At 40.7% G+C, this 26,030-nt stretch overlaps 1 protein-coding gene across 1 annotated transcript in view; it reads left to right on the forward strand.

Moving 5' to 3' along the window:
- The window catches only part of PKHD1 (PKHD1 ciliary IPT domain containing fibrocystin/polyductin), a 588,229-nt gene that overhangs the window by 368,639 nt on the left and 193,560 nt on the right, over positions 1 to 26,030 (forward strand). Inside the window, exons 53-54 of the mRNA XM_075554069.1 lie at positions 8,114 to 8,254; positions 25,556 to 25,669. Coding sequence (XP_075410184.1) covers positions 8,114 to 8,254; positions 25,556 to 25,669 — 255 coding nt within the window. The remainder of the gene's footprint in view (positions 1 to 8,113; positions 8,255 to 25,555; positions 25,670 to 26,030) is intronic.

Consider the following 26,030-nt stretch of genomic DNA (forward strand, 5'->3'; position numbering starts at 1 on the left):
AATAATAGAAAATGCTCACGATCATGGGGTTAATTAGAGGTTGTAAGTTATTTAATTAAACAGGTTGTAAGTCAGGTGAGAAATCCTCAGGATGCAGTTGTTGAGTTAGGACACTTTACAAAGTTCTTTTAGGGATGCTAATAAATGCCCCAAATTCATGTAGGCTGCCAATCAAAGGCACTCCACTGATCCCCCCAATCTGCAGGCACTCAGTTCCAGGTCCTTCCATCAGTAAACCCAGCTCCCTGACTTCAGTGACCAGAGACACCCCACTCCACAGGCCAATTTCCTGCCCCAAAGCATTCTACTGGCACTGTGGGCTGGGAAGTGCACTGCTTTGTCTCATGCCCTGACTCCTGGTTATGCAGCTGCCATGGCTGATCCTCTTTCACTCCCCTTTTCACAAGCTGTCTTCCAGGCCCAGGACACTCACTACACAGGGATCTCAGGGCCCAGAGGACGCAATCCACTCCTGGCTTTTGCTCAGAGTGAGTTCTCCACTCACTACTTTTAAGATAGCTCGCTTTAAAAACAGCAAGATGACAATTACAATCAGTATCTCTCCCCTCCTCTACCCAGATGTATCAGGAAAATGAGCTGGAAAAAAACATATAATTCACATTGTACTTCCTCATCTACCCCCACCCTCCTTGTGCCCACTCCTGGCAGGCAGGCGAGTTTCATTTAAGGTGCATATATTTGGCTTTTAGTGTTGAATAACATGCCATTGGGCACTTTGAAAGCTGTATATTTTTGCCAGTTTTTAATACCAATTAATACAAAGTGATAAAATCAGAAAACTACCTCTATAGGTTTCATGAAAATGGAAGACTGTTTGAAAAGACGTTAGCTATAGAAAGAGCAGAGCCTTATTCTGTAGCCCTTTTTGTTACATGTTGCTATAAGAATCTCTTGAGAACCTCATTTTGGCATACCAATAAATTAGTCCACTTGACACTGAATTTCAATCGTGTTAACCTTGATCCCTGTGAGCTATGTACGCACAACAGCTTTTAATCCATTTTTGGAATACTTTTCTTGGATGCACCAGCCATTCTCATAAATTATGGTAGCTTGAATATTCAGATAAATTGCTAGAGTCTCTGAAAGTCAAACAATACCACAAAAGAAAGAAAACACCACCAATCATTGATTAAAAGATTTATATAAAGTTTTAAAGTAGTTATGTTTGAGCTAAAAAAATACTCTTCTCTTTTTATAAAGGAAAAGTGGGTCATTGAATCGTCATTCAAATGGCATTTAAATTTATTTTTCCTTCCATTCACATGTTTTTAGGAAAACATTGCGGCCAAGACTAAATGTTGCAGCAAACCTATTAATTATAGAAGGGGCCAGAAAATAAGGAACCTACAAATAGGCCTGTGTATCTGATCCCCCCTTTGCATGCTAACGCACTCTCTCGGAAGTCTGAGTCTGTCCACCATTGTGGTGGGCCGTGTTCCCCACAATAGCAGGGTTGTAGTAGAAACCGTCTTGTCCACCTAAGTTATGGGGTGTGATACAGGGAATGTCATACAAGCTGTGGGCCTGCTAAATTGTGCGTATTCATGTGAGTTCATCATCATTCCCAGGATCTGTGCCCTTTGCCCTTGCTCTTGTTTGAACAGAATTTAGACGTGTCAGGCCCTGGGAATGCTATACAATAGTGACCTTGATTTCTTGGATTTGGGGGAAAATAAAATGAATGTTAACTGGGTGTTGAAATTACATGGAATGCGTTGTAACTCTGGTATTCAAATTATTCCTGGCATAAAGAAACACACTTGCCCTTTGCCAGAGATGCCTGTCTCTTGGTTTGTCTGAGTCCTGCTTGTCTTGAGGACTTCTAATGCATTTGTGGAACACTAAAGGTTTTTTGTTGCTGCTCTTGTCCTGGTGGGTGTGTGTGTGTGTATGGGGGGGGGGGCGGGATTCAGGTGATTACTCCTTAGTGTTCACTGTCCAGTCATCTCTAAATCTTTATCTTTCTTTATCTTTGTCAAAAGGCCACCCTTTCTGAAACACAACAATAAGAGCAACACTGCTTTACAAAAGATGCTAGCATAGAGATGGGGGATGTTTAGTGCATGATAGACAGACAAGTGGTAAAAAGGGCATAATTCAGAACCAAGAGGCACCACCCCATGGCTGGTCTACAGCCCCTTTGGGAAGGGGGGTGGGGTGGGAATAGCAGTTTTTAATTACATCTGGAACTCAATGATTTTTTGGAAGCCTCTTTCCGGATCAGCTCCCCCATCAGCCTCCCATAGAGCACCAGAAATTCTAGATGGTTCCCTCCATATGCCAGTGCCCCTTCTCTCAAGTAGGATAGATGCGTCACAGACAGAACGCATGGAAGAGCTGCGGCCGAGTCAGGGCAAGAAGGCAAGCACTGAGCCACAGCTAGTTCAGAGGTGGCCCAGCGTTTACTGAATGGGTTGTCCAAGTAAGTCCTGGTGAATAATGACTCTGAAATGGTTGGGGTAATTTCTTGGAAAGGATATTACTTTTAGAAAAGGTGGCATATTGATCCCCAATTCCATCATCTGGGAAGAAGGGAGCGTCTCTGCAAGTAGCTCGAAGCTGAAGATTGGTCTGTTGGGACCTGGAGGTGGTCTGCTGTGGAGACCATGTTAGGGTGGAGTTTCCCATTTATGTTTCTCGGAGCCACGGGCATAATCACTGAGTATTGTTATGTGGGAATATTAGATTTCCCTGATAAATTTCTTTATCAGTTTATATTTACTTTAATTTGAGTGGCCATTTACAAGAACAGGCACATTCAGAGCCTTTTCAATTTCATACTGTTTGGGGTAAGGAAGGGTTAGCATACCCATAATGAAAGAATCTACTATTATCTAGAACACGTCTTACCCTCGTTCTAAATGTCTATGTGTGATTATCTATTGCTGGTGCACAAACTGGGGGGTACCACCCTAAACTGGAATTGTACTGGGTGGAGTGAAGCTTTAATGGTATGCATTTTCCCCACGAGGCGCCTGGGAAGGTTCTCTCTGGTCACAGTGAATTTTTTTGTAAAAGCAGTTTTGCTCAAACTTCATTTTTTTGTGAGGGCTGACATAAGAGAACATATGGCTGTGGAATTTTGTTTCCTGCTTGGGGAAAATACCACAGAAACTGTTGGGATGTTGAACGCAGTTTACGAGGACAGGGCTATGGGGAAAACTCAAGTGTATGAGTGGGTTTCTCATTTCAAACAAGGTGAACTGTCGATTGATGACCAACCTCATTCTGGATATCTGTCAACTTCACGAACAGATAACAATGTTGACCCAGTGCATTTGGAGTATGTTCCAACAGGTCAGACTGTTAATCAAGCTTTCTGTTTAGAGGTTCTGAAAAGATTGCATAACAGTCTGTGACCAAAAAAGGCCTGATTTGTGGCAGGTGGGGGGACTGATTTTGCCACCATGACAATGCACCTGCTCATGCAGCCATCTTAGTGTGCCAGTTTTTGACAAAATACGGCATGCCCCTCTTGCCCCATGCCCCTTACTCACCTGACCTCACTCCCTCAGGCTTCTTTTTGTTTCTTCTAATGAAGAGGGACATGAAAGGACAGCAATTTGACTATGTAGAAAAGATGAAGAAAAAAAACAAGGCAGGTGCTGTCAGCCACCCAAACAGATGAGTTTGAAAAATGTTTCCAAGACTGGAATCACAGATTTGACGAATACATTGTGTCATGAAGAGTAGTTTGAAGTTGATAAGGTTGCTTTGTAAAAAAAATCTGATTTATAAGGTAGAATTGAGGTTATGATAGTGAGGTGAAGGAAGCACCAAAGAACCAGAGTAAGTTGTATGTTTCATCAGTGATATACTGTACCCTGATTGGCTCATCTCTTCCCTGTGACCCCTCACAGAGGGCATGTCCAATTGTCTACAGATGGGCATTGGGTCTCCACTCCATGCCCTCCCCCCGCCCCCGCCATTCACATTGGGTGCGATTTTATTCTGGGTCTTAGATGCCTGATACCTGATCCCATCAACACCTGGGGATCACACAGGCTGGTGTGTTTCTTCCATGTGGGCTTTGTTGCTTCTCAGCTAGATGGTAGCTTATTTATCTTCAAGCCTTTAAGACCCCAGACGCTATATCTTTAATTTCTAACAGATAGATATGAGTACATAGTTCTATATATATTTACAAATGTACATGCCTGTATTTAGGCCTCTATAAATGTCCTTTGCTTCCTGGTTCTTTCCTCTCTTTCCTTTTACTTTCCCCTGTCCCACCAACCTGTTCAGCCTTCATTCGGTTTTAGTAATTCCTCGCTGCTACATTGCCCTTGATTAAGCCCCACTAGGTATCCTATGACCTGCCTTCCATTGATTTTAATTCACTTGTTCCCTTGTCCCTGGGTTGCTTTTCCCCCACCCCTTCCTTCCTTTATCCCACCTCCCCTTCTCCAGTATCTCCCTGGAACCATTGGTCCTGGTTCTTTTCATCTCCGAATTATTAATCCCATCTATTTTATCTAGATAGAAATGCCAATACATTAATAAGTGCAAAAATCAGACAAAGCCAAATAAAACAACAAAGGAAGTCAAAGCCAAAAAACACTAAGAACAACAACAAAACAAAAACAAAGTAACTATCATAACCTTGATTCTACCTTATAAATCAGATTAGACCAGAGCATGCACACTGCTACAGATAAGAGCCCACAACACAGGGAATCCAGGACAGATAAACCCCTCAGGGACAACAAGGAGAGTAGAGATACCAGGAGGATTAGAGGAGGGTGGGGGGAGAAAGGGGGAATTGATCACAAGGATCAATTTAGAACCCCCTCACAGGGGGATGAATAGCAGAAAAGTGAGTGAGGGGTAACGGAGGATGATGTAAGATATGGAAATAATAATCTATAACTTATCAAGGGTTTGTGAGGGAGGGTGGATGTGGGAGGGAGGGGGAAGAAATAGGTAGCTGATAGGGGCTCAAGTGGGAAGAGAATGCTTTGAAAATGATGATGGCAGCATGTGTGCAAATGTGCTTGACACACTGGATGAATGATCTCTTCCTTTAAGAGATGTAAGAGCCCCCAATAAAAGTATTTTAAAAATTAAATACATTGCTTTAATTTTTTTTTGCGGTGTGGGGGCTTTAGTCCTTCTATGGGAGCAGAGTCTCATATTTCTCCCTAGGAGTGGCTGGTGGTTTTGAACGCATGGACCTTGCAGTTAACAGCCCGATTTATAACTCACTATGTCCCCAGGGATTCAAAAATTATACAGGTAATTTAGATTGCTGTGCAGCTTTCATATTTTAACTGGCAGGTATTCAAATGGGACTTTAATATTTTTTAAAGTGAGAACTATATGACAAAAATATTTGTTGAATGAATGTAATTGTTTTCTATTGTACACTTAGGTTCAACTGTCCCTCATCAGTTTAGTGAGAATAGAAAAGACCATTGGTACCGAACTTCCTTTTTGTTTCTGTTAAATAGTTTTTCATCTAGGTTTGAAGTCACCTTAAAATTAAAAGCCTACAAACATGTTCTAAGTCATTCGGCGTAGGTCGTTTGCTGTATAATTCAGTTTCTTGCTTGTTTGCTTTGAAAGGTACTAGGGATGGGAACCTCGTATGTTTAGTTTATTTCTGTTGACCCTAACCATTCGCTTGGTATCAGTCATTTATGGAATCTTGAATTTAAAATATGTGGGGGACTAAATTCAACAGATCTAGGCAACTATTTTTATCTTTGGCATTGCTGTAAGCTCTGGGGAGGTTAAAAACATGAATGATCTCTTCCTTTAAGGATGTAATCGTAGGAGAGAGGGCTGCACTTTTCAGAGTGCTTTGTAGTCCTTTGACGTAAGTATGTACTGGGCTTAACAGGATTGTTTCCAGCGGGGGAGTGCTGAGGCCAATGGAGTGAATGGGTGTTGATGGATAAGTGAATGATAGTCTTGCTGCCGGATCGTGACATTGTCCGAGAACCCCTGTTCTACATTCAACCCAGGATCCTGTGATAGACAATGGGTGCAAGAAATGATACTCAAGAGGACTTTATGAACCAAATATGGAAATGTCATATTTCAATTTTGCCTACATTTTGTTGGCTACAAATAAGCCACATGGTTTCACCTAACTTCAAAATAAACAAGTAAATGCATCTGTGAACCCTGGAAGGAAAAAGAAGCTTCTTGGCTTACAAGCATACGCTCTCCTTCACAGGATTATATTGCTAAACTTGGAGAAGCAGGCGGTCTTTTAAAAATATAACTTACAAAAAGTGCGTCTTCTGCTTGAACAGGAGTTTATCAACTGCACTGTTTCCTGGAATGAGAATTGACATACTTAAAAAATAATTTCTTAAAACTTTTGTATGTTATACAAAAAAAAAGAAAATGGTCAGGTTCTAATGATTGTATTTTATGTTTAAAAAATTTTTTTACAAAGAAACATTCATTTGATATCTTAAGTGCATATTGAATTTAAACTCTAGAAAACAACACTTAAGATTTGGCATGCATAAAGGATCTAATTTGGCTTCAGTGAGGGCTATATTACTCTGTCACTATTTCCAGTCAAAAGTCATGATGATTTATTCTGAAGTTATTTGGAAACTGCTTTTGTGAAAAAGAAAACAAAATCAATGGTCTTAACTTTCTTGATGAGCCCTGTAAGCACGCCAAGCTAATGGACAACAGTGCCACAATTATTGGGGGAAAAAATCACTCTTTTGAATCAATTCCTACTTAAAATGACCCTATAGCACAGGGTAGAACTTCCCCCTTAAGGTTTCCAGACTGCAATTCTTTATGGCAGTAGAAAGCCTCATCTTTTCCCTACATACTAGCTGGTGGGTTCAAACTGCTGACCTTGTGGTTAGCATCCCAAAGAGTAGTCATTATGCCATCAATCCTAAACAAATGAAACTCACTGCCATCAAGTCCATACCAACTCATAGCAACCCCATAGGATAGGGTAGAATTGCCCCTGTGGATTTCCAAGTCTATAATTCTTTATAGGAGTAGAAAGCCTTTTCTTTCTCCTGCAGAGTAGCTGGTGATTTTCAACTGACAATATTGTGGTTTATAGACCAATGCATAATCACTATGCTCCTTATAATAATCTCATTTTTCTTGGAAGTAGGAAGTGGGAAATTCAGAATGTCTCACATTATAAGATGTATTGGCTCATATAGCTTTAAACACACACACACACACAAATTTTATGAATAAAATATTTTATTGTGCCTCGTTTTACAGATGAGGTAACTGAGGCGAAAGAAGGTATCATCGTTGTCCCACAAAGCTACTAAGTGGCAGACCGAGTATTCACATTCAAATATGCCAACCTTAGAGACTAAGGTCATAACCAAATATAGTAATCTTGGCTCTTCTATCTTTTTATTAAGGTCTAACCTTTTTCAGTCTATTTTTCTCTTCCTGTTCTTATACCTTGTGATAGTTATATAATCGTCAATTTGAGGATTAACAGTGTAGAGGTGGAGTCTAGCCTGTCAATCAGATCATAGCCAATGAGGCCTTTGTGTGGGCATGGCCTTCTCCTGAGACTTCTGGGAAATCTGGTACTTCCTCCTTGGATGCAGGAGAGACTCTCTCTCACTACTGCACTCCCTGGGAGACATTGCAGCTGACACATGGAACTTACCTTAGTGCCCTGAGCTGGACAAACCACATGGATGCAACCAGACCTCTGAAGCAGGAGAAGCCACAGAGAGACCCCTGCCAGCACTGAGATGCTTACAATGCTACTGACCCAAAGGCTTTCTACCCACTGGCTTGTGATCCTCCAGCATTTGCATCATTGCATGTGCTTTGTGAGTCTGAAGAGGAATTTATAGATTGGTATCAGATATATGGGCTAATATCAGACTCAGGGCCTTGGACTAGACTGGGTTAGGGTGTTTTCTTAATGTACAATTGCTCTTGTATGTAAACCTCATCCTTATACACACATGCGTGTCCTTGGATTTGTTTCTCTAGTCTACCCGGACTAACACACACCTACAGCTGAGCAGCTCTTGAATTACCTGCATGATCTCAGAATAAATCATTAGAAGAATGTAACTCTGGTTCTGCTTGTGCATCAGTTGTTGTTTGTTTTCTTCCGCAGACAGGACTGTCCTTGTGGATACAGATCTTCCACTTCTGAAAGGCCTTTATGTACTGGGCACTTTAGAATTCCCTGTGGACAGAAGCAACGTGCTGAGTATCGCCTGCATGGTCATTGCAGGTGGTGGGGAGCTGAAAGTTGGTGAGTACGGGGGGTAAGGATTAAGCATTTGGGGAATTATCAAGTGAATTTCTTTTTTTTAAATTTATTTTTAAAAACATTTTATTGGGACTCATGCACCTCTTATCACAATCCATACATATATCAATTGACTAAAGAACCCTTATACCTTCGTTGCCCTCATCATTCTCAAAATTTGCCTTCTACTTGGGTTCCTAGAATCAGCTCATTTTCCTTTTTCCCTCCCCCTCTCTCCCTGTTCTCTCCTCCCTCATGAACCCTTAATAATTTATAAATTATCATTTTATTTTACCTTACACTGCCCAGCATCTCCCTTCACCCACTTTCCTGTTGCCCATCCCCAGAGATGAGGCTATATGTAGATCCCCAAGCTCGGTTCCCCCTTTCTAGCCCCCGCCTTCCCTCCCGGTATCACCACTCTCACCATTGGTCCTGAGGGGTTCATCTGTCCTAGATTCCCTGTGTTTCCAGATCCCAACTGCACCGCTGTGCATCCTCTGGTCTAACCAGCTTTGCAAGGTAGAGTTGGGATCATGATAGTTGGGGGAAAGGAAGAGTTTAAGAACTAGAGGAAGGTTTTGAGTTTCATTATTGCTACACTGAACCCTGAGTGACTCATCTCCACCCCACAACCCCTCTGCAAGGGATGTCCAATTGTCTACAGATGGGCATTGGGTCTCCATCATGCACTCCCCTCATTCACAATGATATGATTGTTTTCCCCTCCTTTGTTGCTTGAAACTTGGTCCCCTTGGCCCTTCATGATCTCACATGTTGGTGTGCTACATCCATGTGGGCTTTCTTTTTTTTTGTGTGTGTGGGCTTTCTTGCTTCTGGGCTAGATGGCATCTTGTTTACTTTCAAGCTTTTAAGTCTCCATATGCTATATCTCTCAATAGCTGGGCACCATCAGCCTTCTTCACCACATTTACTTATGCACACATTCGTCTTCGGTGTCTATGTGTGGAAGGTGATCACACAATGATGGTTTTTGTTCTTTGGTGTCTGCTACCTGATCCCTTCAACATCTCCTGTTCACTTAGGCTTGTGTGCTTCTTCTCTGTGGGCTTTGTTGCTTCTGAGCTAGATGGCTGCTTATTTGCCTTCAAGCCTTTAAGACCCCAGATGCTATATCTTTATGATAGCCTGGCACCATCAGCTTTTTTCATCACGTTTGCTTATGCACATGTTTGTCTTCAGAGATCATGTCAGGAAAGTGGGTATCATGGAATGATTGTTTAACTGAGCAAGGTGCTATTGTATTGAGGAAGTGCACGTGAAGATGCCCAATGTCCACCTGCTACCCTACTAATGGACCTATAAATATATGCACATAGGTCTATTTCCCCCATAATCATAAATATATTTACATATGTACATGTCTGTATTTAGGCTTCTATGTATGCCCGTTGTCTCCAACTCCTTTCCTCTATTTCCTTACACTTTCCTCCTGTCCCACTACCATGTTCAGCCTTCATTCTGGTTTCAGTAATTCCTCTCAGTTACCTTGCCCTTGGTTACTCCCTACTAGTCCTCCCAATCCCTCCCTCCACTGGTTTTGAACCACTCATTGTTCCCTTGCACCCGTGTTGACCAACACCTCCTCCCCTCCCCTACTTCCCATACTCTCATGGCCCTCTGGGACCATTGGTCCCATTATTTTCTTCTCACATTGTTTGGGCAGGATGTCGCATCTCGCCGTGGGGCCGGCCATATGGTTCTCTCTGTACATTGGCCCTTTGAGCCGGGCTATCGTCCATCCTCTGAGCTTGGGGGGCCCAGGTGTGCTCGGCTCCGTTCTTCCTCCTTCCTTTGCTTCAGCTTCCTTCTGGGTGTGGGGTGGTAGGTCAGTTCCTTTCCCACACCAGATGATCTATTTTCATTTTCTGTGGTACTCCCTTTGAATGTGGGGGTCAGGCTAATTCTGGATTGGGCCAGTGTATGGTCCAGCCTCTTTTTGTAGTCTTCCATACTTTACGTTGCCCTCCTTGTTTGGTGTGTCATTGTGGGGTCCGTATGCATGTTCCAGTTCTGTGGAGACACAACCAATACTCTCCCCCTGGGTGGGTTAGTTCCCTGTTCCCCCCATGCCATCCACTCATTTTCTCCCCACCCCGCTTCTCCCTCCACCTGCCCCACTTCTCCTTCTTTATGCTGGTCTCTCATTTACCTCCCTAGGTGTGGTCTGCCCTCCCTCCAACTATCTATGCTTCCACCCGTTTGTTGTGAGATAGATGCTTATTCTTATATTCCTGGCATGCTGATTGTACTTACCTCAGGGGACTCATGTTATACCTAACCCTTGGAGTTTGGCTTACCTTGCTTAACATAATTCCTTCCAGCTCTTCCCACGAAACAACGTGTTTCATGTGATCGTTGGTGCTTTTCAGTGCTGCATAGCACTCCATTGTGTGTATGTGCCAAATTTTACTAATCCACTCATCTATTGATGGAAACTTAGGCTGTTTCCAAGTTTTTGCGATTGTGAATTGTGCCGCAATAAACATTGGAGTGCATATGACTGGTTGTGTTTTATTTGCTGCTTCCACTGGGTATATGCCCAGTAGAGGGATGGCTGGGTCATAACGTAGATCAATTTCCATTTTCTTTAAGTATCGCCAGATTGCTTTCAACAGTGGCTGTACAAATCTACCCGACCGCCAGCAGTGGAGGAGGGTTCCTACTTCACCACAGCCCCTCCAACACTTGTTGCTCTCTAATTTGCTGATTTGGACGAGCCTCAGGGGTGTTTTGATTTGCATTTCTCTTATGGCTAGGGACTTCGAACACTTTCTCATACGCTTATTGGCCATATGGGTCTCCTTCCTAGTGAAAGTTCTTTTCAATTCTTTTGCCCATCAAGTGGATTTCTTAATGGGCCTTGGAGAGGGCTAAGACAAGAAATGAGTGTGCTACTAAAACTTTCCATAGGCAAGATATAGATGTAGGGAGAGTACACTTTTACTGATCATCCTCACGCCCCATCTGTTATCATAGCACCTTATCAGATGATTGTCATCAGACCATGTTTTGAGCCTTTATGTTGCGGTTCATTGCAGGTTTCTCTTTGTTTCCACGGGCTGCAGATTGGTTTTCCCTCTGTTTTTCCATATCGGAATTTACGAGTGGCTCACTCTGTCCGGAGACATCATCATTTGTGTTGAACTTGAAGTCCTCTGATCAATGAACTTAAAATATAATTTAACCTGCCTTTACCTAGTACCTCAGAAAAACAGGACCTAGAGCAAAGCTTATGTTGGAATACTTCATTAGAACAAATAATCCCAGAGAAGAAATCATGGGAGAAGGAAGGGCGGGAGAAAAGGTGGGAAAGAAAGCATAGGTGGCCACAGCATCCTAAGAAGACTTGGCAGGTCAATTTTACAGGAGATGTCTTAGGAGAAACCTTCTTGAGGTATTACTATGGGGTGAGAGGTCCAAGAGAAGGGCAAGTAATTTATCTGCCCCATCTTTTCAATCTTACTCTCTTTATTTAAAGCAACTCCAAAAAATGTCCTTGCTGTTGTTATGTTTCCTAGCTCCCCAGGAAACTCATGAAGGCACCAGAGAGTCAGTGGGTGCTCGGGGATGAGGCTCAAGCAGCTGGGACGGGAGGCATTAGCTGATACCTGCAGAAGACAGGGTGAATGGATCTATAGATTGCATTAGCCAGGTCTGTTAAAATAGCTAACTCAATAATAAAAATACATATTTGGGGTATACATTATGAAATGGTTCTAAGTTATAAGTATGTAATACCAAGAAACCTATAACCAGTCTCTAAAAGAACTAATTTTGAACAGAGCAGGGTATTCTGATTGGCTCTAACAAGACTAAAAGAGAATACCTATAAACCTTTCCATGAAACCTGTCATAAAGAAATACATTTCTGATGATGAGATCAGGCAATAATGTTTAGATATTGTTATTCAGTGGCATGAAAATTTTAGAATCTCTGATAAGAGGGAATTTTGGGCAACTACTGTCCATTGTGAGGACGGTCCAGGACTGGACAGTGTTTCTTTCTGTTGTGCATACAGTCACTATGTGTCGGAACAGACTGAATGATACCTAATGACATAACAACTTGTCACCCACTACATCACAGTAAGAAGATGCCCAAAGTCTTGTCAAACTTCTGGAATACTTCCAGTGACAGGAAAACAAACAAACCAAAAACCCTTTAGGACAACTGTTCCCGTGATTTGAAATCACACTGGGATTGTTTCCTTGTACTAAGCCAACATTTGTCTTTCTCTAATTATTGTGGGTGCATGTTTTGTCACTTAGATTATATAGGCCTTTACTTCATCTCCCTTCAAGCTCTCCTTCCCTGCTCATTTGGTTCCTGTCATTTTAACCGTCGCTTATCATTATTGTTTTTTTAAATGAGTTTTAATTCTTTAGTACTATACAAAACTTTAAAATATATAAAAACTTGTGGAATGTTGGCTTCAGGGGCTGTCAAACCAGTTTTCACTCAGCCCTCTGTGCACAATGGAAACAAATACTGCTTGGTTCTGCTCCATCCTCCAAATGGTCATGTTTGAGCCCATGGTTGCAACCAGTATGGTAATTCATCTCATTGCATATTGTCTTCTTTTTTTGTTGAGCATATACTTCATCAAATATGATGTCCTACTCTTGGACCCTCCTTTAAAACGTGTCCCAAGTACACGAGGTGAAGTTTCACCATTCTCACTTCTAAGGAGCAATGTCACCGTACTTCTCCCAAAATGAATATCTTCATTCTTCTGGCAGTTTGTGGTATAGTCAGTATTCTGCACCAGCACCAGAAAAATGCATACATTTTCTCAGGTATTCCTTGTGCACTGTCCAGCATCTGCATGCATATGGGACAATTGAAAACACCATGGCGTGGGCCAGGTGCATCTTAGTCCTCAGCCTGATACCTGCATAATTTTACACTTAGAACAGGTCTACGTAACAGGTTTGCCCAGAGCAGTGCGCTTTTTGATTTCTCAACTGTTGATTTCATGAGCATTGATTAGAGATCCAAGTAAAATGTAATCTTTGATAACCTCAATCTGTTCTCTGTATAGTAGGGTGTTGCTTGTTCGTCCATCTGCGAGGATGTTTGTGTGATTTACATTGAGGTGTAATCCAGACCTAAGACAGCACTCTTTGACTTTTATCAGTAAATGCTTCTCTTTTAGCAAACCAGGCTATGTCGTCTGCATATCAAAGGTTGTTAATGATCCTCTTCAGATCCTGTTACCATCTTGTTCGTGTAGGCCAGCCTCTCATTATTTGTTCAGGATACAGATTACATAAGTATGCTGGAAGGATACAACCCCGTGGCACTTCGTTCTTGATTTTAAACTACCCGGTATCCTTTTGGCCTATTTGAACCCCTGTCTCTTAGTCTATTTACATTCTACGAGAAGGTTTAAAAAAGCTTGTTGGAAAAGGGACTAGAAAGATAATGCATTTTTTTTCAAGAGCCTGCTGAAGTCCCCTCTTAAAATAAATCAAGTGGTCATGCATCTTCCCAGAACATAAAGATAACTGTGATTAAGATTTTGGTGTTTTAAGCTTAATATGGTTTTGCACTACAATACAAAGAACACTTAAACACAGATGTCTTATACATACTGACTTCATGAGAATTTCCATCACTCATATCTTCAAAGACACAATTTCTGTAGCTTGAATACTCAGTAACATATATGTGAATATATAAATATGTATATGAAAGAACTTCAAGGAATTTGTGGAATATGGAATTTAAGGATAGTGGGATTTTCCACAAACTTTTGTAAGTCCTCTCATATATTTTATTTTCCTGTTTTCAATTGTAGAATCATGTAATATATTATTTCAGATTTTTTCTCTTAACTCACTCTGCAATAAACTTACCAGCATTATTCATATTCATATCTCATAGCTCTTATTTGCTTAAGACTAACTTTTGTACATGAAATTATTGGGTCTAAGACTAAAGTCCTTTTTTTAAATGTTTATTGGCTCATCTTTCTAACTTGCCACCCAGGTCTGTTTTACAGATTCACACATTCTCATTTTTCAGAGATCTGAGGTCTTCTCATAAATGTCTTTGTGCTCATTGCTCTGAATGTCTGAAAAGTGAGTGAAAATATTCCTCTCTGCTGGGACCAGAGTTATTTTGAACAGAATGAGATGAGTTCATCAGCTATCAGCTTGGTAACTATATCATAGAACTGAGAAAATGTTCAATACATATTGATTTATTAATCAGGAAAATTGATACAGGAAATATATATCATAGTACTGGACAGTTTGAGAATAATTAAGGGATTTCTCTCCACCCCACCCCCCAAAAAGGTCAGATGGAACTAGTAATAACAAGACATCCTTGCCACTCATTCTCTAAAGGAACAAGAGAAGAGAGTCACTTCTAGAATACAGAGGTGGAGAAGGCTGTGTAGAATTGCTTGAAAATTGGTTTTCCTCTTTTCCTCTTTTCTACCTATATGTACAAGGAGGGACCTAAGATAATCAATACCTTGACCTTATTCTCTTTCATTTTATCACATACTTGCATCTCATTTAGAGAACATTATGCTGAGTGAAATTAGCAAATCACAAAAGACAAAAGGAAAACTATTACATAGGACCACTGACAGAAAACAGGGGGAAAAAAAGAAGACAAAGAATCTCATGCAAAGGGATCAGATTCGGGGAATTGCTGAGTAGAGGAGACAGGAAAGGAGACATAAGCAATGGGTTGGACTCTTGATTGGTGTTGACTTGGGTGAGATGGAGGGTGGTAGACCATGGAACAGGGGTGGTGTCAGGGAGTGGGTGAGAGTAGATTATTAGAGGGTTTGATGAACAGTTTGGATTATTGGATTGCTCAGTGAGGATCTGAAGTGCAAGGCTCCCACCCAATATAAACTAAAAATTGTTCTTTAGAAAAGCAGGTATTGGTGTAGTATGTACAGATAAGCAGTCACCTGGGCCATTGTTCTGGATGGAGGAAGGTAAACTCACCTCACTGCAATCAAGTTAATTAGGACTCATAGTAACCTTTAAGGACAGTATAGAACTGCCCCTATGGGATTCCAGACTGTAACTTAAAAAAAAATCATTTTATTGGGGGCTCGACAACTCTTACCACAATCTATGCATACATCAGTTGTGTCAGTCACATTTGTACATTCGTTGCCCTCATCCTCAAAATATTTGCTCTCCACTTAAGCCCTTGGAATCCTCATTTCCCCCTCCTCCTTCCCTGCTCTCCCCTCCCTCATGAACCCTTGATAACTTATAAATTATTCTTATTTTGTCACGTCTTACACTGCCCAACATCTCCCTTCACCTGCTTTTCTGCTGTCCATTCCTCAGAGAGGAGGTTATATGTAGATCCTTATAATCAGTTCCCACTTTCTACCCCACCTTTTCTCCACCCTCTGGTATCGACAATCTCACCACTGGTCCTAAAGGGATCATCTGTCCTGGATTGCCTGTGTTTCCGTTTCCTATCTGTACCAGTGTACACCCTCTGGTCTAGCCGGGTTTGTAAGGTAGTTAGCTTCTCACTACCTCAGATACATTTATTCTATTAACACTGGTTAAACTGTGTTTAAAGAGTTAAAATACCTTTTTAAAATTTACCAGCCATTTCTTTCTATTGGTCTTCCAATTAAGTTGCCACCTTCAACTCTATTCCTTTTGTGTGTGTATGTGCGTAATCTCATGTCCCTTTGCTCAAAAACCTTAAACATTGATAATTTATTTCCAGAGTAATATTATTTGCATATTCATTAAACATTCTATTAAACCATCCTGTAATTAATTGATAGAAATTTTAACTGAGACCAAGTTATATCTGTTCCAATTAAAATATTTATTTCATTATTTGATAATATTCATGGTATTAAAGGAGGAAGCCCAGCTTCCACTGAAGGCATTGGAGAAAAACAGTCCTCCAGGAACTGACAGACTACCCTTGAGATGTTTAATCAAACTAATACAGTGCATTTGCAAATGCTCACTTATTTAGGTCAGAATATTTGGAAGACAGATTCCTGGCCAAGTAACTTGGAGAGATATACATTTGTGCCCATTCCAAAGAAAAGTGACTCAAGGGAATGCAGACCTTACTGAACAATATCATCAATAAAACACACAGGTAGAATTGTACTGAACATATTTGAAAAACATTGTTGCAGGACATTAGCAGGGAGTTGTCAGACATTCATCAAGAGGCAATGGAACAGGGATATCATTGCTGATGTCAGATGTGTTTGGAGTGAAAGCAGAGAGTAGCAGCTACATGGTTACCTGGTTATTACTTACCACGCCCAAGCATTTAACAGTGTGGGTCACAAGCCATTCCAGACAGTGGTACAACGAACAAGATTTCAGAACATTTATTTATGCATAAACAGAACGTGCCTGTGCAAAACATAGATCAAGAACCAATCTGTCAAACAGAACAAAATAAGAGTGTATTGCTTGAAATTAGGAAAGGTGTGTGTCGGGGTTGTGTCAGGTAACCATACTTAGTTAATCTGTAATCTGAGCAAATAATCCAGGAAGACTGGGACTATCTGATGAGAAATATGGTATCAGCACTGGAAGAAGACACATTAATAACCTTTGACATGAAGATGAAATAGCCTTACATGCTGAAAGAGAAGAGGCCTTGAAATTCTGACAATGTGAAGAAAACAAAAATATTCACAGCAGAATGAATAAACAACACCCCAATGAACAGAGGAAAGATTGACGTTGTCAATTATTTAATTTTACTTGGTTCCACCATCCGTGATCATGGAATCAGCAGTCATTAAATCGAGCAACTCCTTTCACTGGGGAAATCTATTGCACAAATGCTCTTTCATGTATTAAAGAACAAATATGTTACTCTGAGCACATGGGGTGTCTGACCCAAGCCACGGTATTGTTAGATCTCTCATGGGAGAGATGTACCTCGGTCCTTCAACCCACGTGAGAGAGAATTCACGCTGGAGCCTGGTTTATGATCCAAGTGAGCTGTAGGAAAGTTAGAAGGAGTTTCAAGTCCTACAGTAAATGGAACACAAGCCAGACAGAGTCCGTGGCACAGTTGCAGGACTGCAGCCTGGCCGCCACTGGAACCGCAGCCCAGCTGTGCTACATTATGTAACAGCCGCTGGGAAAGGAGAGGCCAGAGCAAAATCTCTGGCCTTTTCAGTGCCCCGTTGGGAGGTGTGGTCAAAGATACTGGTCAACCCCATTGGCTGAATCAAACTCAATTGGCCCACATGGGCCAATCCAGGTGCAACGCCCACCTAGGTGTGCCACCCCTTCTGAGCATGCATAATGGATGCCACAGTCCTGAAGCCAAGCTACCAAACACTATGATTAATTACATCATATGCACATGAAGCTGGACAGTAAGTGAAGAAGACCAGCAGAATTGATGAATTTGAATGATAGTGTTGGCAAAGAAGAGTAAATATGGCATGGACTACCATAGAATAAGCAGATTCACATTGCAAGACTCACAGTCAGGGCATTCCTGAAAAGCTGGCGTGACTTTGTCTCATGTACTTACGGCATGTTACCAGAAGGGACCAGTCCTCACACTTGCTAAATGAGAGAGTCCGTGATTGAGAAGACCTTCAGGGAGATGCACTGACACAGTGGGATCAAGCATAGCAGACAGACAGTGGGTTGTCTGTTTCATGTAAGGCTGTTATCAACTGGAACCTACTCAGTACCGACTAGAATTGCTAGCACTGGCCTCTTTTTGTGCATTTTCTGAGATCACTCATTATTATAAAATTTGTTTCCTGGAAGTCTCCACCTTGGAAGGGAAGTGACATGGTAACACCATCTCGTATTGCTTTATGCATATAAAATCATAGTTTTAAATTTGCCTATTTTCAATCATATTTTAACCCATTACTAGAAGATTGTGTATCGTCATTTTCTCTATTTGACCACGTGACCCAGGGCTAGGGGTTGCTTACTGGCACCCATCTGCCCACTTCCATGGGCATTTTGCCTGAAGGAAGACTTTCAACCCAGCTGTCCAGTTCTACCACACCCTGAAGAAACTCCAACATGAAATAGATAATCGCCTAGTTAGTAAGAAAACCTAACAGATGAGGACAGTAGCACAGGGGATTGCCAGAGTCTATTCAATGCCATTTGATCAAACTCCCAACATTGGGAATTACATTTCTTGGTAATTCTGCTTTTAAGACAACTGTTATTGGCCAAAAATGTGTCCATCTACTTTCAGTACAGTAAAATCCTAGAATGCTGCAATTAAAAGAAAGACAATCAGAGCTTAGCTCTGAGGCCTAAAGCTGCATCCCCCAACACCTAACTCAATGTCACTCTTTGCTCAATGATTGTTTCATTAGCCGGATAAAACCTCGGGGTGAACATTTCACTGATGTGTCCGTTCTTACATTCAGCGTATATTTCCTCAGTGCCTACCACGTGTCAAGTGCCAGGGAGATACCAAATGTATAGAAACGGAGGTCATACGTGCTAGCTTTCAAGAGGGGGTCTTTTAACATCATAGAGAAAAATAAGTAAAAAAAATAAGTGAAAAAGAGACAAAATAGAAAAAAAGATGATGCATAACATAAATGGGGAGATTCAATATTTTTTAATCGCCAAATCTATTGCTCTTTTAATCAAAAGCCAGCTATCAATGTATTACAAGTTGAGTAATTGACTCTAAATTCTACTTTAAAATAAACAAATGAAAATACTCAAGCAATTGGAAGAGACATTTATTCCAACCTGAAATAAAAGATATCTTTGAGGAAGAGGAAGTGGTCACATAACATGACATATAGCAGAATTACGAGTGGACTCTGAAAATGTCCATCTCATTTTCTTTTGTCACCGGCATCTGGTCGATTCTGGCTCATAGCAACCACGTAGGACAGGAGAACTGCCCCTGTGGGTTCAAGCCTGCCAATCTTGACCAGACTGGAAAGTTTCACCTTTCTCCTGCAGAGCGTCTGGTAGTTTTGAACTGCTGGCCTGATAGTTAGCATCATTTTAATACAAAATGCTTTTGTTGTGAGGGTGACACATATAAAAACAGCAAAGCTTACTCCCTCGAGGACAGTAGTTTTTAATAAACATCAGTCCCATTTGCCTAACAAGGTATTTGTTGCTGCTGCTGCTGCTGTAATATAGTTGTCAATATCCTTGAAGGTATTCAGCTATGTTTAAAAGGAAAACATGCCAATATTAAGAATAGTGATATCATCAACTTTGACCCTTTATAGCAAGTCTTTCACACATAACATGTTAGATGATAAACTAGAGCAATAGGTATGTGTTAAAAAGCGCTTCTCTGATATGGTGGTTTTCTGGCATTTTATTCATAAATTTGTTTTCCCTCCTGTTCTTCCTCCTTATTTTCCTTCTTTTTTCATTGAATCCCAACTCAGCATCAGACAGTGCTCCTGGAATGTGAATATTCAGCAGTCCCTGCCTCACAGAACTTACATTCCTTTGTGATGAGGAAAGACAATGAGACATTCAACCAAACTGACAGGACAGGCTATGTTTAAATAACCATGCGTGCTGTGAAGGAAACTAAGTAAATTTGTGGGTTAAACAGAGGTTCAAGTTCACTGTTGGCACCCATAGGTTAAAAAGTGGAGCTCTTTCTAAAGAGGAATTGTGATCTTAGACCATAGAGATAAGAAAGAACCATTTTGAAAAAAATTGGAAAGGAGGTTCACATGCTCTCTCTAATTATAAGGCCAAAACACACCCAGTGTAGCTGCAGAATCATAAGTAGGAGATATGAGATTGGAGCCCTGGTGACAATGGCTATACCCTCAGCTGTTAGCCTGGAAGTTAGTCGTTTGAACTCACCAGCAGCTCCGTGTAAGACCAGATCCCGCAAGCGACTTTATAAGGATTGCAGGCTAGGAAGCCCCCTGGGTTTTATGGAGACGCACTGAATCACGATGCGTCAGAAGTGACCTGATGGAGCAAAACACCACCAGACATGACGTTCCTGGTATGGGCTGGAGTTTGAGATGGATAACATTGCCTTTAAAGCATTGAAGGTTACAAAGGTGGTCAATTGCTACCTTTTTGATAGCCTCTCCTGTATAATTCCTACGGAACAGAAATGTGTATATTACTTTCACGAATACTTTAATCCTTTATACTTGGTTGCAAAGTAATACTTTAATACTTTGTTGCAAACCCTGATGCAATTACTGGCAAGTTCCCCAATGGTAGATTTATAATTCATATTTCAGACCTCAGAGATTATGTGAATCATCTGACTCATTATATCAGTGATGAAAGAGAGCCAAAACCATTATTGAGTTGTTCCCAAATCTCATAGCCAGCAAGGAGCAACTGGGTCTTCGGTACCTCGCACATTCTTTTTCATGCGTTTACCTTAGTATAACCTTTATTATGGATAAAGCCTTTTCTATCGCCACTCAATTGATTTTAGGGTTTCTGTCCTTGTTGATCTTGCACATCATGTTATCACCATTGCAGTCATTTTATGGTTATGAAATGTCATGTTTTCATGGAGGTCTTCCATTAAATGATAGGCTGGTTCAGAACATCTTGTGTTGTACTTAGTGCAAAGTAGACATCCAGCACTGTGTGTATGGCTGATTAGTGTAGACATAAATGAATGGGCATGTCTAGGTCTGTCTTTCAGCCCGCTGATATTTTTTCCTGCACAAGATGGGCGAGGAAGGAGTTAAAGTATTTATGTATAAATGACCACAATAGTTTTTTAACTTTATGAAAAAAATAAGGCACGCTGGAAAATCTGATGATAATGTCCAAATTAAAAATATTTGTATTTTTTACGGTCATCTGTGGGCAGAAAAACATTTAAAATTCCTAGCTCAAAGTCTGGTCCCTACATATCAGTTTATAGCTTTACTTTTTAAACATTCCATACAATGAAATAGCTGCTTGTACTTATTCCTGGCATAATTGTCTCCTTTTAGATGAGACATCAGAGGAGACAGGTTTGACTTGGTAGCCCTTGATCTCTCTTAGTTATCGGTGATGCTAACATGTTATTGACGCAGTTGTTCAACTGTGTTTTCATCTTGTACATTTGAAATTGAGAACAGAAGATACTCTTATAAAGGTTTCTAGGAAAATATCAGAGGACTTAGCAGTAAAGATACATTTGTTTCTTTAAAATTTAACTTGATTTGCTTCCCAAAATAAGCAGTGACATGCTGCAAACATTGGTCCCCCTGGGGACTCTGTGGTTTATTGTTTTATTTTTTTGGCCTGCCACAACCAGTTCATGTGGCTGCACTGTGGCTCAGTAATTATACTAAGAACTTGGGTTTTTAGCCGAAATCTTGTCACTTACTGTTTTTCAGGACCAGTGATGGTTACTTGTCAGCCCTGTCTCACACTCATAGCCTGCAGCTTCACCGTATCATTAGCACATGCCTTTGATTGTCAGGAAATGAAGTACTGGGTGTATGGAAGTTTCTTCCAATGCTTCCATAAGTGGGACTTTTTCAATCCTAAAGAAGAAGAAAAATCCATACACGGTTTATTGCCTTCGAAACGGACAGTTCTGTAAGGTTCATTGGATGATTAAGTAATAAGAAGGAGGTAAACCAGAAAAAAAGTGTAGATTAAAGCAGATCCTCCGGCCTAAAGTCACAATACCTAGTAGACCGTCCCCTGAGCAGCCAGAAAGGATCTTGTGCAGCGATGCTTGGAAAGATAGTTTAAGTATGCTTATTCTAAGACTTCCTCTTCTGAGTCGAACTGTGATTAGAAAACAATACACAAAGGCAAACGTTTAATGTACGTGTTTAAGTATGCATTGCTATTTACACGATTGAAGAATGCTGCAGATTATCTAACACGGGTCATTGGTGAAAACCTTGGTATATATTTACACGGACTTGTTCCAACTCAAATAAAAAGATGACTTCCAGGGGATGTGACTTTTCAGTATTGCATTTACTTAATTATAAGAGCAAAGGCTTAACAGGATTATCCTTTACAAGTTCAGGAAACACTAACCCCCATTTTATTGATTACGTCTCATGAGGCTGGTCGCTCACAGTTAAATAGTATTTTTTTCATATTGAGGTTAAATGTAGAAATACATGATTGCATATTAGTTCTTTGATAGTAAAACATCACATTATTTTCAAATATATGTGAATTTCAAGCAAAAACACTTATGCAATGAAATGGTTCCTCTGTCTTGGGTGCTTTACTGAACACAAAAGCTAATTTACTTCAGTATTTGTTAATTCAGTGTTTCTAAAGATGTAGTTTTAATTTTTTTCTCATGAACCTCTATCACTGAGATATAAGATGTTGTAGACATTTAATAATAATTCTATTTTTTTACATAAAAAACTAATTTTAAGAAAAATTATATCACATACAAACTTGTTATGAGAGAGTGATCTGAAATTTTATTTTGGGCCTGTCTTTCATAACATAAATAGTACATATTTATGTAATATAATATGGGCTTCAGAAAGCCTCTTTGTTTTTAAAGGTGTGTGTGCATGTATCCATAAGTGATAAAATAAGGTTAAGTAGTTAAAGGCTCTAGTCTGTGCATGTGTGTGCATATGTTTGCTTATTTAGGTTCATATAGATTTAATCTGAATTAAAATAGTTATTTCTAAGCTTTTCTTTTGGGGTATGAGAAGGCTTTATTTCTAAATAAATGAAAAGCAAACAAACACCAGCAAATTGAATATTGTTGTCTCCATGAAATTTATTTTATTTTCTCCTATAACATAGATATAAAAAATACTGGTATGATGGGCTATATAAGATTACTAATGTTATCATTTCATTTATACAGATGAAGTTATCTTAACAAGAAAGTTCATGGGATTTTTATACATTACATTAACATGTGTTTTATCTACAACCTTGTCTTAAAAATTTTTTTTATTAACCTTGTCTTATACTGTCTTATGTGCCCATGTTGTTGCTGTTGGGCTTCCCCTGGCAAGTATAAATGCAACAACCACATACAAACGAGCAAACCACTGCCTTATAGCGACCCTGTAGTCAGTGAGAACTAACTGTCCTCGTGGATTTTTGAGACTGTAACTCTTTCACAGGAGTAGAAAGCTTGCTCGTTCTTCTGCAGATGCTTCTAATTTGTGACCTCATTGTACCCCCCTCCCCTGGTCCCCGTTCCTTCCCACCCCCGTCCCATGTATTTTCAATTGCCCCATGTGCATATGAAAGTAGGATATGAATAAGACGACTGAAGAAGAAATGATGCCTTTGAATTGTTAGAGGTGAGCTTAAGTGTAAACTAGGTTTCTATTTGAATCATTCAAAGATGCTCAGTTAACAAAATAATAATAATAATAATAAAGTCTTTCCCCCCCCCCTTTTTCTTACCTTTTGAAGTTCACGGAAGCCATTTGTATCACAGACCCTGAATCATTACAATGGTTATCTTTTCGTTACCAGAACTTATTTTCTTCCATCTCCCCAGGTGATTTTGGCATCTGGAATGTATTGAGCATAGCTTTCACTGCCCACCATCAGGCTAGGCAGCACCAATTTCCTTTTCCTATTCTTCCGTGACCTCATAGGGTGGTACTTATTCCATCTAAGGCCCAACTCCATCAGTTATCTGCTGTGTAATCTTTGGCAGGTGCTTTAACCTCCCTTTCTCCCGGTTTCCTCATGAGAACCTCAATGATACCATAATTTGTGTCAATTAAATAACACCATCTCTTAAAAATACCTTTTTGTGTGAATTAAATAGAACCATCTCTTAAAATACAATAAAAAAGTATGTCTCTGAAACACTATAACAACTATCCTCATATCATGCGTATTTAAATTAACCCAGGTTCAAAATGCATCCTCTTACTGTTTGGAGCAAGATTTAAGTGTTTGGCTACTAACCAAAAGGTTGGCAGTTCAAATTCATCAGCTCCTCTGGAGAATGGCTGTAGTCGGTTCTCAGAATGATGACAGTTTAGGGAGCCCCGTGGAGCAGTTCTATTCTGTCCCGACTCAAGTGCCTGCGGGTCAGAATTGATCCAACGGCACACAATAACAACACAAACAGCCATGTGCAGCTTGGAGCAGCTTGACAGAAGAAAGCCAGGAAGAATCTGCATTCTGCTGGGATTTTCTCAGAGGCAGCTACTCCAACCTGGGGACAAAGTCCAGTTTTGAGAGAACGCCCAACCATTCTTTGAGCGTTAGAGAGGAGAATAAATTGAGCCTGCCATTCCGGGGCATTTCTTCATCTGATTTTATAGATTCAAGAGGCCCTGCATTTAATGTTGCAATACCATCTATTTCCTCCCCTTAGACCCTGTTCTCTCCTTTCTTCTTAGTCCCCGTCCCCTGTCTTTTCGCTGCTCCAAACCGAGGGGAAAAGAAAGAAAGAAAGAAAGAAAGAAAGAAAGAAAGAAAGAAAGAAAGAAAGAAAGAAAGAAAGAAAGAAAGAAAGAAAGAAAGAAAGAGCCCCAATTCTGGTCAAAGCAGATACCAAAAGATCGCGGCAGGTTGGCTAATTTTGCACAGACATTTTGCCCACGCTCCACATGTGCTGCAGTTTGGGGTTGCATAATTGATTTAATCTCTGATCTGAGAGGAACGCTGAACTCTTTTTGTGGGACTCGGCACACATTTCTCTAGGGCAAAAACTGTCCTACTTTTTCCTCTCCACTATCTGTTTAGCGCAGGCCGTTCTTTCCCCAAGACTCTCAACTGCCCTCCGTGAAATAAATGAAATCACAGTTGGAAAGCAGCTTACTGGACAGACTTCGAGCTGTGTGATACGAGGAGCACAGCACACAGCTTCTTTCACAGCCTGCTCCTCCCTGCTTCCCCTTTGTCCTCGAGCGCATCCCTAGGCTGACCGAGAGGATGGCACCAGGGGCTCAGCCAAGGACTGGCATTACCTACACAAAGCGGAACCTGCCCGGGTGCATTCAACTCCTCAGTGTAAAGGCACAGGCTGTGGGTGCTAATCCTCAGTCAGTTTTATAGCCAAACCCCAAATAAAACAAAACCAAAAAGCAAACTCACTTCCATCAAGTGGATACCGAGTCATTAGAGAATAGGCAAGAGCAGCCCTTTGGGTTTCCAAGACCGCAAGTTTTTACAGGAGTCGAAAGCCCTGCCATTCTCTCTCCGAGTAGCTGGTGGTTTCAAACTGCTCATCTTGAAGCTGGCAGCCCGACTCATTACACACTAACTGTCAGGGCTCATGTAGTCGATATGACCCACCTTGACAGTCCCTAAATTGTATCACAATTCCCCCTCCCGTATTTTCTTTTAATTTCAAATTATGCTGTTCTTTGCCAACAGGTACTTTGGACAATCCATTGACTAGAGAACAAGAGCTTCTGATCCTCCTTCGGGCTTCCGAGGGGGTCCTTTGTGATCGATCACAGGACATTGATATTGACTCTGGAACTATTGGTAAGAGGATACTATGGTCACACATGCCTAAACTAACATGCAGAGAGGAGGAATAGTATGCAGAAGAACTGAAAACTTTATGTGAGAGGCCTTCAAAAACTACCTACCCCTACACCTACACATACATACCCATGATGATAGGTAAAATGCATTGCTACCAAATCATAAAAACCATTATTAAATAAAAATATCAAGATGTGAAGCTATTGTTTCTCTACTGTCCTTCATCTAGGACTATATATTTCTAAAGGCAGTGTTTAATTTTTCCAGCCATTCTCTGAAGAATTCTACATTTTTGTATTTATATCATGTCGCAACGGTCCTTTTGACAACCTTAAGGGACTCAGCTTGTGTTCTCCTA

This window comes from Tenrec ecaudatus, chromosome 7, assembly GCF_050624435.1.
Source record: "Tenrec ecaudatus isolate mTenEca1 chromosome 7, mTenEca1.hap1, whole genome shotgun sequence".
NCBI lineage: Eukaryota > Metazoa > Chordata > Mammalia > Afrosoricida > Tenrecidae > Tenrec > Tenrec ecaudatus.